This window comes from Nannobrachium achirus (genome assembly GCF_963921795.1).
Source record: "Nannobrachium achirus genome assembly, chromosome: 1".
Taxonomy (NCBI): domain Eukaryota; kingdom Metazoa; phylum Chordata; class Actinopteri; order Myctophiformes; family Myctophidae; genus Nannobrachium; species Nannobrachium achirus.
The window spans coordinates 55,716,091-55,732,898 of record NC_137810.1 but is presented as its reverse complement, the minus strand read 5'-3'; the positions used below and the strand labels follow the sequence as shown (position 1 = coordinate 55,732,898).

General features: G+C 43.3%; 1 protein-coding gene across 4 annotated transcripts in view; it reads right to left on the bottom strand.

The window, feature by feature from the left end:
- Positions 1-15,896, bottom strand: part of tjp3 (tight junction protein 3) — a 33,964-nt gene extending 18,068 nt beyond the window's left edge. The window contains exons 1-17 of one of the 4 annotated variants that reach the window (XM_080734119.1): positions 15,878-15,896; positions 8,321-8,377; positions 7,310-7,434; positions 6,990-7,092; positions 6,491-6,788; positions 6,275-6,378; positions 5,570-5,759; positions 5,286-5,367; positions 4,831-4,931; positions 4,346-4,451; positions 4,000-4,194; positions 3,668-3,774; positions 3,077-3,155; positions 1,925-2,019; positions 1,705-1,807; positions 938-1,026; positions 180-249 (exon numbers count right to left, since the gene is read on the bottom strand). In XM_080734119.1, coding sequence (XP_080590245.1) covers positions 180-249; positions 938-1,026; positions 1,705-1,807; positions 1,925-2,019; positions 3,077-3,155; positions 3,668-3,774; positions 4,000-4,194; positions 4,346-4,451; positions 4,831-4,931; positions 5,286-5,367; positions 5,570-5,759; positions 6,275-6,378; positions 6,491-6,788; positions 6,990-7,092; positions 7,310-7,434; positions 8,321-8,368 — 1,895 coding nt within the window. In that variant the 5' untranslated portion in view covers positions 8,369-8,377; positions 15,878-15,896. Of the gene's footprint in view, positions 1-179; positions 250-937; positions 1,027-1,704; positions 1,808-1,924; positions 2,020-3,076; positions 3,156-3,667; positions 3,775-3,999; positions 4,195-4,345; positions 4,452-4,830; positions 4,932-5,285; positions 5,368-5,569; positions 5,760-6,274; positions 6,379-6,490; positions 6,789-6,989; positions 7,093-7,309; positions 7,435-8,320; positions 8,378-11,528; positions 11,812-12,730; positions 13,282-15,877 lie in introns of those variants that run through there. The other 3 variants (XM_080734116.1, XM_080734117.1, XM_080734118.1) reach the window with 3 other exon arrangements.
- Positions 15,897-16,808: the final 912 nt, after the last annotated feature.

Sequence of the window (16,808 nt, the reverse complement as noted above, 5' to 3'; positions counted from 1 at the left end):
CACAGTACATTGTGTTAATTTATCAAATCGTAACAGGATTTGTCTGTGTAATTCTTATGAGAACTTGCTAAACATGAAAACATTACAGAGGGAGAAAGACCATAAACCTGTTTATTTAAGTGTAAACGTTTCTGATCAAATCTACTTTTGATTTAGTAATGTTACTCAGGGTCTCTTACCTGTGGTTGCTGTCCCGCCCTGAGCTCCCAGACCTCCTAAGATGTGACAGCTGGTCTGACTCTGAGGAGTCTGAATAGGACAAAGTTACAGCAGTCAGGTATTAACTCAAGCATATACAGTCCACCACAACCCTCAGTGTTAGCTGTTAACTCTGGGTGTAAAAATGTACCCTTATTAGCAGCATCGGCACAGATGTGGCATTCCTGATGTACTGTAGGTGTGTGAGCAATATTCAGGCTGACAATATCATATAACCATATCAAATTGGCAAATAAATATTATGTCCCTCTTCTCCTTTATTTGGTGATGGACAATGTAGACCCGACAGGGCACACAGACCGAGTTGGTGAAACAAAATGCAAATGCCAGTGTTATGGTGGTGGTCCCTTTCCAATTCTGCTGCTACCATCGGTTGCTCTGCTGATAAACATGTTTATCAGCAATGTTTACCAACCTCAAATTATTGTTCAATTAATACTAAAGATGAATATTACAGCTGCATAATTTGTGAGCTAATAAAACAGAAACAAGAACCACTAAACAAGTTAACTTACACGGTTACAAACGTATTCAAACATGTTTGTAAAGCCCGATTTTTGCACTTATTTAAAGTGAACTATGGACATAATTACAGGTAGAAATGTGAAAGAAACATTGCTGTGCAGGCATACAGTACATGTACGCATGAATGTTTGAGGAAGGGAGGGTGAGAGAGTGTGAAAGAGGATAGGACAAACGGTTAGTGGTGTATACCGACCATCTGGAGGTGGTTTGATGGGCGGCAGGACTGGTCGAGGAGGCTCCGGTTTCACTGAGGGCGGAGAAGACCCCGTCTCCGAAAGAACTCTGGGAGGGGGAAACCAAGCAACAACCCTGTCATTAAACTCCTTTGACAATAGAGGAATTGATTTTTGTACTGGGTGATATACCCCATAATTTGTGTTATAATACTTTTTTTTTATAGCAACACTATATAAATGCAACGTGACTGGAACGTGCCAATACATTTTATTTGTAACACTTTATATTGGACACAAATCTCAAAGTGCTACATGGCATAAAGATCAATGAAAATAGATACAATTCAGATCAACTATACAAACAGTGCAATAAGTCCATCTAGGCAAATGCCTTGTTATAAAGAAAGGCTAAATGTAATCCCTTGCAGGAAGTTTCGGGTCATGTGAGTGTGTGTACAGAGTTGTTTGAGTTGAGACAACACTCATCTGTGTCTTAAGCAGATAAACCAGTCTGACATCCTGCCTCGATATATCTTTGCATACATCTACACTGAGACAGTGACCTAAAAAAAATAGCTTTATTTCTATGAAACATAACATCAAGCTCCTTCGGTCAAAGTTTTACAAAACTGGAATTGTGTGCAAATGTTTGGATATGGGATTGTTGCAGGCTACAGGCTCAGTGTCTGGTCGGGGCAAACCTGCACCTGGTTTGTAATGTATATTTTCAGTGACATCACAGCACCGTGCTCAAACCACACACATGTTGTCCTGTCAGCCATACCTGTATCTGTTCTGGGCTGGTTTGGAGTGGCCACTGTCCGAGGAGTCCCTACGTGCTGGGACAGCTGCATAGCTGGCCTCTGACTCTGAACTCTCAGAGTGAGCTGTGTACAGAAATATGCACCTTCAATAAATGTTCAACACTCTCTTTGTACACTCATCTCATATTCATTCCATCCATTTATGCATGCATGCACCCACTCACAAACACACACACAAACCTTTCTGTGGTGGAATGCTGGCAGTAACACTGGGTGCCCTCCAGCGCGGGGGCTCCACCTGGGTTAGGGTAGGCTGGGACACATCCGGCAGGACTCTGGAAGAGAAGACAGGGAGGCGGGAGTGAGGGAGGAGGAAGATAAACAAATCTCAGTTACGTTTGGAGAGGGGGGACCGCGTGGCTAATATGATGATTATTGATGATAAGGAGGTGCAATATTGAAATATTCACCTTAGCGTCTCTCGGGGGTAGCTCTCTCTTTGGTGGGTTAACACGTGTTAACAAAGTGTATCGACAAAAAGCAAGGGGTCAATGCATTCGGCAATGTTGGTCTCGCTTGACCTGGCCTTCTTACAGCACTAGGTCTAAATTATTTTGGCCACATGTTAACTGGTGATCAAGTGTTATGCGAAACATGCCATCTTATCTTTGTTGACATTTTCATTGATTTATTAGATATAGGAGAGTGTAGAGAGACAGGAAGCTGTCGGGAAGAGAGATAGGGGGAGAGACACGAGACATGACGCCGGGAGACAGATTTGAACCCGGGTCCTCGCAACTGCAAGTGCATTAACTGTTTGAGCCATCAGGCTCTTCCTGGACTATCTTTACTTGGAATTGATATGGGGATTGTTTTTTTTATCAGGCTGTTTGGAAAACAGTGATTTCCTCTGGAACACCAACATACAGCCACATAAGGACATGCTCAGTGTAAGTCATTTTTATTTAATTGCTTAAACAAATCAAACACAACTTCAATCAAAAAATACAAAAAATAATAATAATAATAATCACGCTGTACACGGTCAAAAAACAACAACAATAACAACAACAACAACAACAACAAAAACAGCAACAGCAACAACAGACAAATCAAATATAACTAAAAACTAGGATTCTACAAACACAAAATAACCAAATCAATTCAAATCACAAGACACAGGGCAGGGGTAATTAAAAAGGTAATGGTAAGCTATGATTAGCTAATGAACACGTACGTGCATAACATGCATCGTTTGCTCAGGGCCTGTCCTCAATTATATTCCCGAGTTTAAATAAAGGTAACAAACAAATAACATGCATCGTCTGCTCAGTGTCCCAGTCCGGGAGATCTCGTTGAGGGGGTAGGGGCTAGGAAGACCCTCATCTATACCTGTATCTGCTGTCTTGGCTGTGCGGGGTGCCCTGCCTCTGGGGGGGTCCGGAACTGCCGTCTGACTCCGACTCTGAGTCTAGGAATTGACAGAGAGAATCAATGTGGTCGTTTTAACGTTAGTGTTATCATCATGTGGTGGCTTTAATGTTCATGTTAGCAGTGTGTGGTACATTAGCTTTAAGGTTAGGCTCTGACCATACATTAATTGGTGGTAGGTAGTACTGCAGAGTTGTTACCATATCATAAGGTAGGTAGGTAATGGAGGGTATGCGCATGCATAAAGTGAATGGAAAATCGAGTGGCAAATTGAGTGGCAAAGTGAGTTGCAAAGTGAGTTTAACGTTGTTTAACGTTGTTTAATGCAATCAGATAGGATTTTTCTGTTTGGATGTATGGGCTGTCAAAGACAGAAAGTAGTTTTTCGCCACTCAGTAGGAGTTTCTGCATAACTTCCTGGTATGATGATGATGTCACGCGCATACCCTCTATTAAGCACTTCAAACATGTTAATTTAAACAGTTTTGAGGCCTCGGGATATAGTGTATGTGTATACAGAGCTTGGGGTGTGTGTGTGTTGTGTGTATTGACCTGGGGGTGGGACCCTAACAGGAGAGTTGACACGCCGGTGTGTCTCTAGGCGAACATTGATGGGGGAAGCAGTTCTCATTCCAGGGTGGGGCAGGTCAGGAAGAACTCTGTAGGTGGGGGGCACATAGAAGAAATGAAAAGTTAAGCTGTGTTTTGACTAGGTTCCAAAATAGTCTTGAATGCCGGCTTAATCTGCGCACGTTCACGTTCATGAAGCCAAAACTATATATACACCAGTAAATTGCTAGCATTTCAAGCAAGTGCGAAGAATCAGGAATGGATCAACAATCGAAAGATCAAAATCTGAGTACTGTACGCATTGCTTTGCTTACTTGTATCTGGAATCTTGCTCTCTCCGTGGGGGAGGGGAAGCGCTCCGGTCCGAGTCCGACTCCGACACGGGCTTTCGGGGCCGGCCCCTGGACGCACTGGAGGAGGGGCGCGGGGCGGTCCAGCTGTGGACCGCAGGCGCAGGAGAGGCTCGGGGGAGGGTGGACATTCCTGACAGACTAAGTCCTGACAGACTTCTGAAATGAAAGATGAGTACCTCTTACTATGAAGCCCATATTTATTATAGATACCTTCATGGCATAGAAGTGCGGTACCCGAGTGTACTTTTGAAGGTGATGTGAAAGTGGCATGAAGAGAAACAAATAGTTTTTTTCCAAAATCACTGACTTGTATTTATTGGAGTGGTCCTTGTCCCTGGTGTCGAGCCGGTCGAGGCTGTCTCTCCTGGCTGGAGGTGGGGAGGCACTGTGATCCGACTCAGACTCTGATGGGACTGGAAAAGCAAGATCAGTAAAATCATCAATTATGTTCTTTTACAACATCCATCATGTATTTACACCAGCCCTCCCTAAACTGCTTGCTATTTTGGGAATAATATTCTCAATGTGATTTCCAGCTGCTTTGGACACACAAACAAGCGCCGCTCACACAGTAGATGTCAGAGCTTTGGTTACAGTCATTTCCCGTGAAAACACAGCTCTGTGTCGTCAATATTGTTTATGTCGACGGGGTGTCCCCGTTAATATTTCTAAGCTTCTGGGGGTGCCAACCTCGGTTTGGTTATCTGAGAACCTGTTTGTTTTTTTGAGCGTGTAATGGAATCAACCGAGCCTGGATCTGTTAGGAGAGAGCCATTCTCTGCAGGTACTGACCTCTGCGAGTGGGGTAGGCCTTGGCGGGAGGCCGGGTCAGGGTGGAGCGCACGGGGGAGGAGTCACGGGACTTGGCTGGAGGAGGTGGTTCAGCTCTGGTTCTGGATTTCAAAGATAGGCAGAGATGAGAAAAAGCCATCCTTCTATTCTTAGAAAACGTACACATAACAAGGCGAGGCGAGAACCTGATAATACCAGAGAACAACAAAGTTGGTGAGCAAGACAAGCATCATGTCTGTGATGGGAAAGACATTATTACATCATTCAATAATCTAATTCATAGAAGCTTTGTGTGTCCAGCACAAATTATGACCAGGATAGAGTGGGTAACCAAATACTGTGTCTGTGGGGAGAGGTCTGTGTGTGTGTGTGTGTGTGTGTGTGTGTGTGTGTGTGTGTGTGTGTGTGTGTGTGTGTGTGTGTGTGTGTGTGTGTGCGTGTGTGTGTGTGTGTACCTGCGTGTCCGTTTCTCTCTGGTGGGGGGGCGGGACACTCTGTCTCTAGGAGAAGGAACGTCTGTGTCGAGGTCTGAAATGTCTGAAGAGGAGAAAGACGGGCATTGTGCTTTAGGATGACATCAGACATCAGGGTATTTGACAACAACATCTCAGATCATCATTCCGTTATCATTCTTCGTGTCACTCTTTATCCATCTATCCATCTTCACTCGTTCAGACCCCTTCACAGTGTCAAATTACTGCACAGCAGCACACACGTCCCCCTCGGTTTCTCCACTCACCCTCCAGCTCAGAGCTGCTGTTTTTGTGGCGGTCCTCCTCGCTGTTGGGGGCGCTGTCCTCCACCTCTGGGATGCTGACCAGGAACTTGCGGTCATCCCTGAGCACCATCATGGTCAGTTTGCCCCTGCTCTTCTCCACCAGGTGCTTGGTCTCCAGCAGCGACAGGTTCTCTGTCGTCATGCCATTTATCTGGACACAGGGAATAGAGGGGCTCATTACTGGAACTTGAAAACAGTATGTCAGAGGTCTTCAGCGTTTTCATGCCGAGGAGGACCCCTTTGTTGAGTTAGAGATGAAGCCCCCACAACCTTTTCAGAGATTCCATATAGTTTCATTGTTTGACAGCACAATGATCAGCGTATTTTGGATTCATGTCAATTTGTGTTTTCAGATATGTAACCACTTAAACCGTCAATAACCTTTCACTCTGTAGTTGGTCTGCTCTTTTTCCCCTCTACATCAAACCTCTTTGCCAAAAATAGCCGATCTACAAGACGGCGTGTTGTGAGCTTGTAGATCGGCTATTTTTGGCTAAAGTTCTCAGGATATGGACTAGGATTCAAGTGCATGGATATAGAAAAGGAGAAAAGAAGTTTCAATCACACAAAGATTTAGAAGACCCCCTAGGGGTCCCGGACCCCATGTAGTATGTAACACAAATATCCTGACTACTAGCATCTGAGAGCCAGATTCTTTATTCTCACCTTGAGAATAAGGTCTCCCTCTTGCAATGTGCCTTCTTTGGCAGCCAGGCCGGTTTCTGTCATGTGTTTAATGAAGATCTGACTGCCCAGCTTTAGTCCATATTCTGCAGACACAGGAAGACAACAATAAACACCAATATGATTTCAAGGTGCTTCCAAACAGCACAAGGATTTGAGACTTGAAACGCATCTCTCTCTCGGCTCATTTCTCCTTACCATCTGTGAGTTTCTTCTTAATTAGGGTGGCTCTGATGGGTTTGTCTGCTGCCTCCTGGCGTGGCAGTCTCTTGTACCCTGACGATACGAGGGGCAGCGTGTTACTGTGTCCGTTGCGATCCGGGGTGGAGCTGCGTGCACGATATCGGTAGCGGTCCGAGTCTCTGCCCTTGTCGCTGCCATCTGAGTAGCGCCGCTGCCGTCGACTGGGAGCCTCCTGGTCAAGCAGGTTGGAGTGAGAAGCGGCCCGGGTTGGCCTTGTTGCTGGGATCTGGATCTTACGAGGACGCTTCACCGTCTGCAGACGGACAGACAGAGAGATAGAAGTGTTAAGGTACCGCCGAACGTTTATGGGGTGTTTCCAATGTGTTGTACCGGCACCTAAAGTGTTTAAACTGCATGCTTCATCATTAATGTCGTGAAGAACATCAAAACAATCAAAACGCCAAAATCAAAACTACAGCGAACAAAAACAGAAGGTAGAAAGGGTTCTACTCACTACGTTGGCTGTCTTGCCACATGACTTGAGGTTCTGAATAGTGAAGTTGGAGTGGACGTTTTCCATAGACACTCCATTGACCATGACGACTTGATCTTTGGTGCTGTAGGGTAGAGGCACAACATGGTCAGTGTGAGAACCTGTGAGAAAAAAACCTGTGTGTATGCGTGTGTGTGTGTGCGTGCGTGCGTGCGTGCGTGCGTGCGTGCGTGCGTGCGTGTGTGTGTGTGTGTGTGTTGTAATTCATGCATGTGGGTCAGTGAATGCAAATAGTCATGATAAGGCCTGAAGTAATGTCAGTGCAATAATAATTAACTCACAACAGCCTTCCCATTGCCGGTCCATTAGGAAGTACATCTGAGATCACGATGGCCGTGTCCCCAGTGTCAGGGTTGGGCTTATCCCGGCCTCCCGATAGGGCAAAGCCAAACCCAAACTTTGAATCCTGGAATTAAGAAAGGAGGAGATGGAGATAAACAAAGAGAAAAACAAAGAAAGACATATGAGAAAGACGGATGGCAGAATAAAGGGACAAGGTGAGGGGGCACATGAGAGAGAGAGAGAGAGAGATAATACGGTATTATAAATTGTAATATGGGAAAAGAGAAGGTGTCAGTGTGGAGGTGAGCGGGAGAGAGCGCATGTGTGGGAGATTGAGTGATAGGAGAGAAAGAGTACATTCCAGCAGCACTGAACTGTATCACCTGAGCCAGTAGGCAGGTGCTATAGAGCCAGTGTAGCAGGGTGTGTCCCTGTGAAGAATTCCTTCCCCTTTAATTTAACCCACAGTGTAAAATGGACCTTCTGTCCCCCCCTAACAGTTCAATTAACACTGAGGAATGTGCTGGGCACAGCGAAACTGATAGTTCTGAAGCCCAGTGAAACTCAACCCCCCACAAAAGCTTTAACAATACATTCTAAAAACAGTTCAAGACAAGCATCTATCAACTTAAGTCTCGCATAGCCAGACGTTCAGAGAACTCCACCTACTGATACATCTGGAGGTATCTAAATTCAATGAACTGGGTGAAAACTAGTAAAAATAACAGCATCGCAGAACTACTGTAACACCCTTCATATGGGGACAGTACAGTATCAGCACTGGTTTTCAAAGCACTGGTTTTCCCTCTGTTTTAGCCCATAGTTGAATATTTAGATTTCCCCATATGTATCACTAGGCAGACATCTCTGATTGTCTGGCTATACATGAGACTACTGACTGGACTTTGTGGCTGTATTTACACCTTTTGTGTGGAAAACCTTTGGTCAAAATAAAAGTCAAAACCTACATACAGTATCAGTGAACGATAGAGAGAGATATGCCTACTTACTTTGACCAGCGTTATTGTATGTTGCTCCCATATTGTCAGCTCCTCCATGCCTGGTTTCTGAAATGAGAGCACAGAAATGATGATGAGACACTAAAAGACATACAGCCATAATAATACTCACATATTGACTGAATCCCATACGAAGCTCTAACATTAACAATATTAAGCAATGCGTCAACCAAAGAAGTATAGTTCGCAAACACAACATCAACATATGGCAGAGAGTCCAAGCCCTTCTAGAGTCAGAACAGCAGAGTCCAAGTCCTTACAGAGTCAGAACAACAGAGTCCAAGATGGTCCTTACAGAGAGTCCAAACAGCTGAGCGGGAGCAGAGTGTCTGAATGACACTAAGCATGCACTCACCTGTCTCATTCCTGTCTGACAGGTATGTACGGGGGAGGGGCTTCCAGGAAAGTGGGAATGCGTGTACGCTCCCTCTCTCTCGCTCTCTCGCCCCTTGTGTCCCTGTGGTGGCGGTGTGACATATGACACCAGGAGGGTTGGTTCGGTGAGCTCGTGCATAGAACTAGAGCGTAAAGAACTGAAGTGACTCCCTCCTCTCCCACTAAAAACAGAGACTCAGTGTCTGTTCTACGCGGTACACCGTGTGTGTATATCTCTGTCCTTCATGTTCTGTAAACAGTGCACTCACACTTCTTGGCCCCAGGAGCTGGTGAAACGCTAGAGTGTTTGTAGATAGTCAACTGCTTTCAGTTAACAGCCTTTTGTTGTTCGGAACAGTATACCGTCCGTAACCATTTGCTGAGCCAACACAAACACAAACACATTATATCTAACATGAAGCGCAGACCAACCTAGAGAAAGACACCGTCTTTATTTGTTTGTGCTGCGCTGACATACCAATCATGACTCCCATTTCCAACATTCCAGCTCATTTCAAAACCAAACAATAAGCAGCCAAGCAGGCCATATACAGTATGTAATATATGTCAGCAGCAGAGATGGTTTTTACTGGGCAAAGATATTGGCACAAAACTGGTAAAGCCAGCTAACCTACTCTGAAGCACAAAATGGTTGTGTTGTATACCAAGTGTTCAACAGCACATGGTCTATTCAAATAGCAAGGGTATACGGAAGACATGTAGGCCACATAATATGAGCAGGGAGTGGAACGCAGTGACACACATTTACATCAGCAAGGTAAACACAGACTTTTACAAGCAGGAACAGCAGCACAGGAACACTGTATATGTGTGACCTGTGAACAGTAGACTGTTTGTTGACCAAGTTAATGATGAACCAGAACATGGTAGGGAAAAAAAGTCTGACAAGGACGTAGGGCTGGTAATTTCTAACATGAGAGCTGGCCGCGGTCACTGACATTGATATACTGTATATGACGTATCGTTTGTTATTACTGCTGTAAGCCATGGTGGAAGAAGTACTCACATTTCTAACTTCAGTAAAAGTATCAATACTGCAATGTAAAAATACTCCGTTACAAGTAAAAGTCCAAAATTCAAAATGTACTCGAGTAAAATCGATGAAATGTATATAGGGCTGAAGTGGTTAATGTATGTTTTGTAATAATAATCAGAATCTACAAAGTATCTAGTAACAAAGGTTTCAGATAATTGTAGTGGGGTAAAAGTACAATAGTAGTACAGGAGTAGAAGTAAAAGTATTGGAAATTGGAAATACTCTAGTAAATTAAAAACACCTGTACTTCAGTACAGTACTTACAGGAGTAGTTCACCCCCAAAATTACTTTTTTTCTATTGATTAGTCATGCCATGGAGACTAGAGTTCAATATTATTTTTAGTTTTTTGTCGCATTCCTAAGACAAAAATGTTATAACAATAAATGTACCCCCATTCGTTCCGGATGGGGGTACATCTGAATCAATGGGGGTAAATTTACTCGAATCAAATTTTTGTCTCAGGAATGTGACAAAAAACAAAAAATATTATTGAACTCTAGTCTCCATTGTGTGACTAATCAATAGAAAAAAAAAGTCATTTTGGGGGTGAACTACTTCTTTAAGTAAATGTACGTATTTACTTTCCACCACTGGTTGTAAGCTAATGTGTGTACAGCAAGATACCTGGTTTGATAAAGGTTCCCTAATTGTATGTAAACTTTAAGACACCAGTCCCTGGGTAGGTAAAAAACAGTGACAACTGTCCATCCGACCCACCCTGGGCCTGAATGATAACGTTCCAAATAGAACATTTATCATACACTGGAACGTCCTATGCACATGACCTCAGACAGACATAAATGTGTCTTTATCCCATTTGAGTGCCTACTGAAGGTGTAGTGGCCAGTGCCTGCACAAAACTGTCTTTCTCAACACCGTGTTAAGAGACCACTAAAAGAACAGTTACTTTCCTATTAATATAAAAGCCATGATTTAGAATTGATAACTCATATTTTAGGATACACAAACAAGGAAATAAACAACAGGACTTAGCCCGGTTGACAGATCAATATACAGGTTGGCAAAAAGATTAGGGTTGCCGAATCTGTGATCCATTAAACTTTATCTGTCTGCAAATGAATGATTTTGTCAAAATTGAAACCAAGAGCGCAAAACAATATTTGAGCTACAGATAATAACATCTATTCAATTGAAATAGGAGAAACAATGAAACAATGAAGATAAGGAACCATGCAAATCAGCCTTGGAGATTTGTTCCTGAAAATAAGCTGAGATTTCTAACAACAAACCAGGCCAATGGTTTTTGCTATTTTGGACAATAGCACACAATGAATATGTTTTATATTGAAATTATCCCTCAAGTCAGAGACACTAAAGGTCGTGGGCTCGCCGCTCGTGGCACATACGACAAAGCTCCCTACAATAGTCCATTGAGTGTTAACAATACCTGTCAGTGTCAGACAGTAAACAGATGCCAGGTGAAAACAGGAAGTGTTGCTGCCTATGGTACTATGGTGGGTGGAGGCCTTGTTGAAGGCCTTTTATGTAGAGAATGTTTATCTACCAGTTAGAACATACACTGCACAATCCATAGTCCATTGTTACAGTATACTCTGAGAGTTTAGCTGACACTCAGGATCTTGCAGTGCTCTGTAGGCGGGTAACACTTTCAGATGGGGGAAGCAATAAACAGATATAATGTAAACATCCTACATCTCATCACCATCACACCTTTTAATTTTCAAGTACTTTGACATAGAACAGTAGACCATAAATGTTTATAATTGTTTAGCTTCCCACTCACCACTTGTTCTTCGAACCTCACTTCCATTCTCCCCACTGGGATCACTAAAGCCTAGCAGCACACCTGCTGCCTCCTCCGCTCAGTAAACAGGCACTTCTTTATATTCCATATGGCAACATTGAAACCGGAGGTCTCTGCAAAATCAAAGATCCCACACTTTTCCCCCCCAGCTCCGATTACGTCCTCGTCAGATCAACTGTACGTAGATGACCCTGTGTTTTGGCCGTTGTCCAGCTGACACCCGATCTCCCTGAGGTTATCAATATCTAATGTGTCTGGCTGGGCTGGGGTGTTCTTCTGTTAGTAGGAAGGGGAGAAACAAAACACCTGCCGTAGCCGAAAACCCCGCTGGAGGGCTCCTCCCCCATACAGCTATATGCCCACTCACACAGGCAGAGAGGACTTTCTATTGCCCTTTATTGCCGGGGCCTTAAGGTGGTGCCACCCTGCCGTGCATCATTTCTCCGCCATCTACTTGAAAAGGTGAAACACCTTAAAGGGGAAGACCACCCATTTTCAATATTGAACTGTGTCATATTATACCTTAGAGGAGTTGTGTGGAAATAGAAAAAAAGTTCCCCCCCTTCTGTGTTGCCTAGAAATGGAGGATTCATTTTGGGGTTTGTATTGTAAAGTACAACTTGATGACATCACACCGTTGTACTTTACAATACAAACCCCAAAATCAATCTTCCAGTTCTAGGCAACAAAGAGGAGGGTTAGGGTTAGGTTTTTTTCTATTTCCACACAACTCCTCTAAGTTATATTAATGACATAGTTCAATACTGAAAATGGGTGGTCTTCCCCTTTAAGTGAGATAGAATAGGTAATCATATAACCCCAGTCAAATAATAGAAGATCATATGAAACAGATCTATGGAAAGTGCGCTGAACACTGCTCAGAGGGACGGGCCAATTCAAACGCCGTCATCGAGAGAAGGTGATGTCACTATCATTGTTACTGTTACTGGCAGGGGTAACTTCTTGAAAGAAAAAAAAAATCACCACTCCTTGTTTCTCTGAAGTGAGGAACGAAAACAAAAAGCAAAGCTAAAGCCTGGACAGCAAACTTTTAAAAAGTACAGACAGATTGTTCTCGCTTTCTAGCGATAATCTATATGACAACGTATTCGCCCACAAAGTACGGTAAGCTTTGAGATAGTCAAGTACAGCACAGCATGAATGAAGAGGAATCCACTTACAGGTACTACCAGTAGTGGTGGTGGAGGCTCGGGGGGCAGGGAGCCAAAATGCTTCAGCAGTTTCATTCGTTGAGTCAGATTCATGATGATATGAGCACGGTTAACTCCCTTTTCAGTGAAAACAAAACAAAAACCTCTGGTGTGGTGACCAATAGAGTCACCCCTGGTCTTACTTCACACACATACACACAACACTATCTCCAGAGCACTGCACTGGAGTCAAGTCAAAGAAATAGAGTGCCTTTGTAGTCAAGGCCTCAGCAGGATATGGTCGCTACAACTTTATACAGTCCTGGAAAGAAATATTCTCCAAAGAGGCAAGATAACAGCAAAGTGAAACAAAACAAAAACCCTATAAACCAGTTAAAAACAAGCTTATTTTCTATTCCCGGCAGCTACTGTAGGCCATTCATCCAAGTTACATTCCAAACGTATCCTCAATTCTTTTGTTTTTGATCGGATCATGAAGTCAAAAAGGTCCGTGGCTCCTACTGCCAGTCCTCGGTGTGTGCGTGTCTGTGTGCATGTGAGCAGTTTGTTTAGGTACTGGTCTTTCCCACAGGGCTGCAGCAGGTCTCAAGCTGCTGCCTGGGTTTAGTTGAGCTCGGCACTATGGTTACGCAGGGGGGAATGAGAATACTGGGCCGTTAATAATTGACGACAGTGTTTGCTTCACCAGAGCCCAGAGTAAAGGTTCCTGGGTCCCCTTTACAGTCCCACACTCACTGTGTTATGGGGCCAGGAAACCGCTATTTGGCTACACTAGTGGGAACTGTGATTTTATCTATTCTACATGGGCATGGCACACGTTTTATGCATGGCCCAGAGCATGGGTGTGATGCTGCAATGAGTGCAATCTAGGCCTAACTCTGCGTGCCATTGATTGTCAGCGCCCTGCCAAACCAAGTGCACAGGCTGGTCTTTTGACTTGTGCCCTACTTGCATGGGAGGAGGAAACGAGTGAGGCAGCAAACTAGACATTTCTCTACACATTACAGTAAATTCATGTGGACTGATGGTGTTGTATCAGTGTTTATGTCTTTGTCAAGGGAACTTCCAACTCCAAGGAAAAGAGAGAACTAGGCTACTGTGTTTCAAGTGTTCCTGCTTAGTTGGGTGGAACAGCTGGCCTTTGGACCACTACTAGCCATACTGAATCATTAATAGGTCTGAGGGAAATGGGACGGCGCCAAAACACTCTGAGGTATCAAACAGGCCTGTTTGAAAAGTTAAATATACTGGGCACCACTCAATTACTAGAATAAACATTTGCCAGTAGCAGAGAACTCGAAGTGCTTCAGAAGAGCTTCAGAAAGTAGTAAACAGTAACTTCTTAATAGGAATGACACATTCTCCTCTATATAGACAATGGGCAATATGTATTTGCTGTGCTATAAATCTTCAAATATCTTCTTATGCCCCTCGTTCACATCAAATTGTGAGCTAAACTTTGAGCTATTAGTGGCTTACCTTGGTGTTATTACAAACATGATATTTTCATAGAGATTCAATCAAACAACCATTTTCTCTGGCTGACTAGTTGTGAACCTTTTATTATATCTTGACACTTGCTTTGTCAGTGTAAACGTATGTTTTCTCATGCCAATAAAGCTCCTTTGAATTGAACTCAAAATGTACTCCTTTGAATTGAATTGAAAATTGACTGCAACATACTGTACATTTTTGCTCAAAATAACAAAAAGGCTTCCTCCACGGCCAGTTTTGAAACATGCAGTGGTTTACAGGTCCCACAAAAGTGGATGTAATTACAGTTTCACTACAAGAGCAATACCAAAGGTATGTCCTCGACATTGTTTACATACCGAGAACACCCACTATACAAGTTTATAAATGGCCTCATTGCCATTGTATGTCATGGTCATGGTATATAGAGGGTATGCATGTGGCATCATCATCATACCGGTTATGTGGGAACGCCTACTGAGTGGCAAAAAACTACTTTCTGGCCTTGAGGACCATACATCCAAACAGAAAGGTCCTATTTGATTGCATTAAACAACATTAAACAACGTTAAAACTCACTTTGCCACTCACTTACTTTGCAACTCAATTTGCCACTTGATTTTCCATTCATTTCATGCATGTGCATACCCTCTATTCTTTGCTTAATCACTGAATAATGTCATTACGGTTAATATACAGCCGGATAGCCCTTCAGAAATGACCAATCTTCATTTCCTAGACAAAAGCCATAATGCTCCACAATGTCCACATACTGTATTACGATAAGAAGAACATAAATCTCAAGTTGAACCAGATCAAACTCTGCACTTTACAGAATGGCAACCAGATTTTAATTGTGATGAATACCATCACCTCACCATCAAACTAAGCAAACACAACATGTGCAAATAACAGTGCAGTCAAAATGAAGGCAAGACGCAGCTATGTGGGAATGCAGAGAGTCGAAACTATTGTGAAACTTTATGGCAGGCAGGCAGAAACCTGCATGTGTGGCAGAACAGGAAAGGTAAGCTAGGCCATGTCAATTGGTCCTTTAATCTGAAAGCATCCCAACACACACACACACACACACACACACACACACACACACACACACACACACACACACACACACACACACACACACACACACACACACACACACACAGATGATAACCCCAACACACACACACACACACACACACACACACACCTGACCCGTTTACTGTAAATAGTTTTTACTTCTGATTTCTGACTGTAGTTTTTGGCATATTGTATATTTGTCTGTCAATCTATCACACACACACACACACACACACACACACACACGCACACACGCACGCACACACACACACACACACACACACACACACACACACACACACACACCAGACATCGTTAGCTAAGGTAGGCTACTGTGTAAATCCATCGAAAATCAATGCATTGTCAAACATGTTTAGGAAGGGAACCTTCCAAAACAAGGATAACCTTGTTAGACAAATGACAAAATGGAAAGGAGCATCCACGCTAATAAGCAATCACCATAAAAGTCATTTCTCAGATATCTAGCAAAGTTATTCTCCATCAAATGACTTAATTTCAACCGCAGCTTCCTTGTCAAAACAACGTGACAACAACAAAGCTTAGCTATTATTACAATGACTAAAGTTTAAACAACTTTACCTGTAAACTTTTAACGTCCAGTAGACTCCTCGCACAGCACAGGTAAAACCAACAGACTCAGCGTAGGTTGACAGTCTTGTAAAGATGATGTACAGTAAGCAAGAACAAACCACAAACTAAACTACTTGTAAAGTTGCTAAACCTTACCTGAAGACTACAGGAGAAGGCGTGTCATTGGAGGCAAAGGCCCAGAGGTAAGCCGGTGTCGCGCGTCGAAAAAGAAAGCCGATCTACAAGCTCACAGCGCGTCGCTTCCGCCACGGGCTGTGAGCTTGTAGATCGGCTTTTTTTGGCTTGGGGGCGGAGCATAAATTAGGCGCTATAGTTTCACGACGTCATCACGCAGGTACTCGCAGGTATGGCAAAGGAAATGAGTCATTGTGGGCTCGCCTGTAAACAGGCGAGCACACTTTAGATATTGTCATTATTAAGTGTGCCTGCCATGCAATGGCAAAACACTTATTGTAATCCGCCATACTTATATAATAATAATAATAATAATCACTTCACAAAATTTCGGCACGTAATAACTGCCGCACGATTTACGCCACCGCCGCAATATATACATCAAAACGTGCGGCTCGGCCGGGAATGGGGTGCTATTACTTTTCTAAGAGAAAAGTTGTATCGTTTAATTGATATTAATTTATTAGTGAATTAATTTTACCCATTGACTTATAATGGGAATCGCAAAAACTCACATTCAATATTTTTTTTCTCGCAAACCATAGGGGCTACAGTTTCAAAACTTGGAGAGGAGATTTATAATGATATCAAGGATTAAATAAAAAAATATTTCGTCAGTTGGCCTCATGGTGGCGCTATAACAGTCCACTTTACCTTTCGGCCTGTAACTCTTGAACCGTGGGTCGGAAAATTAAAATTCCTTTTTCCCTGGATTCCTTGGGTCATGACGCATCTCCTCATATAG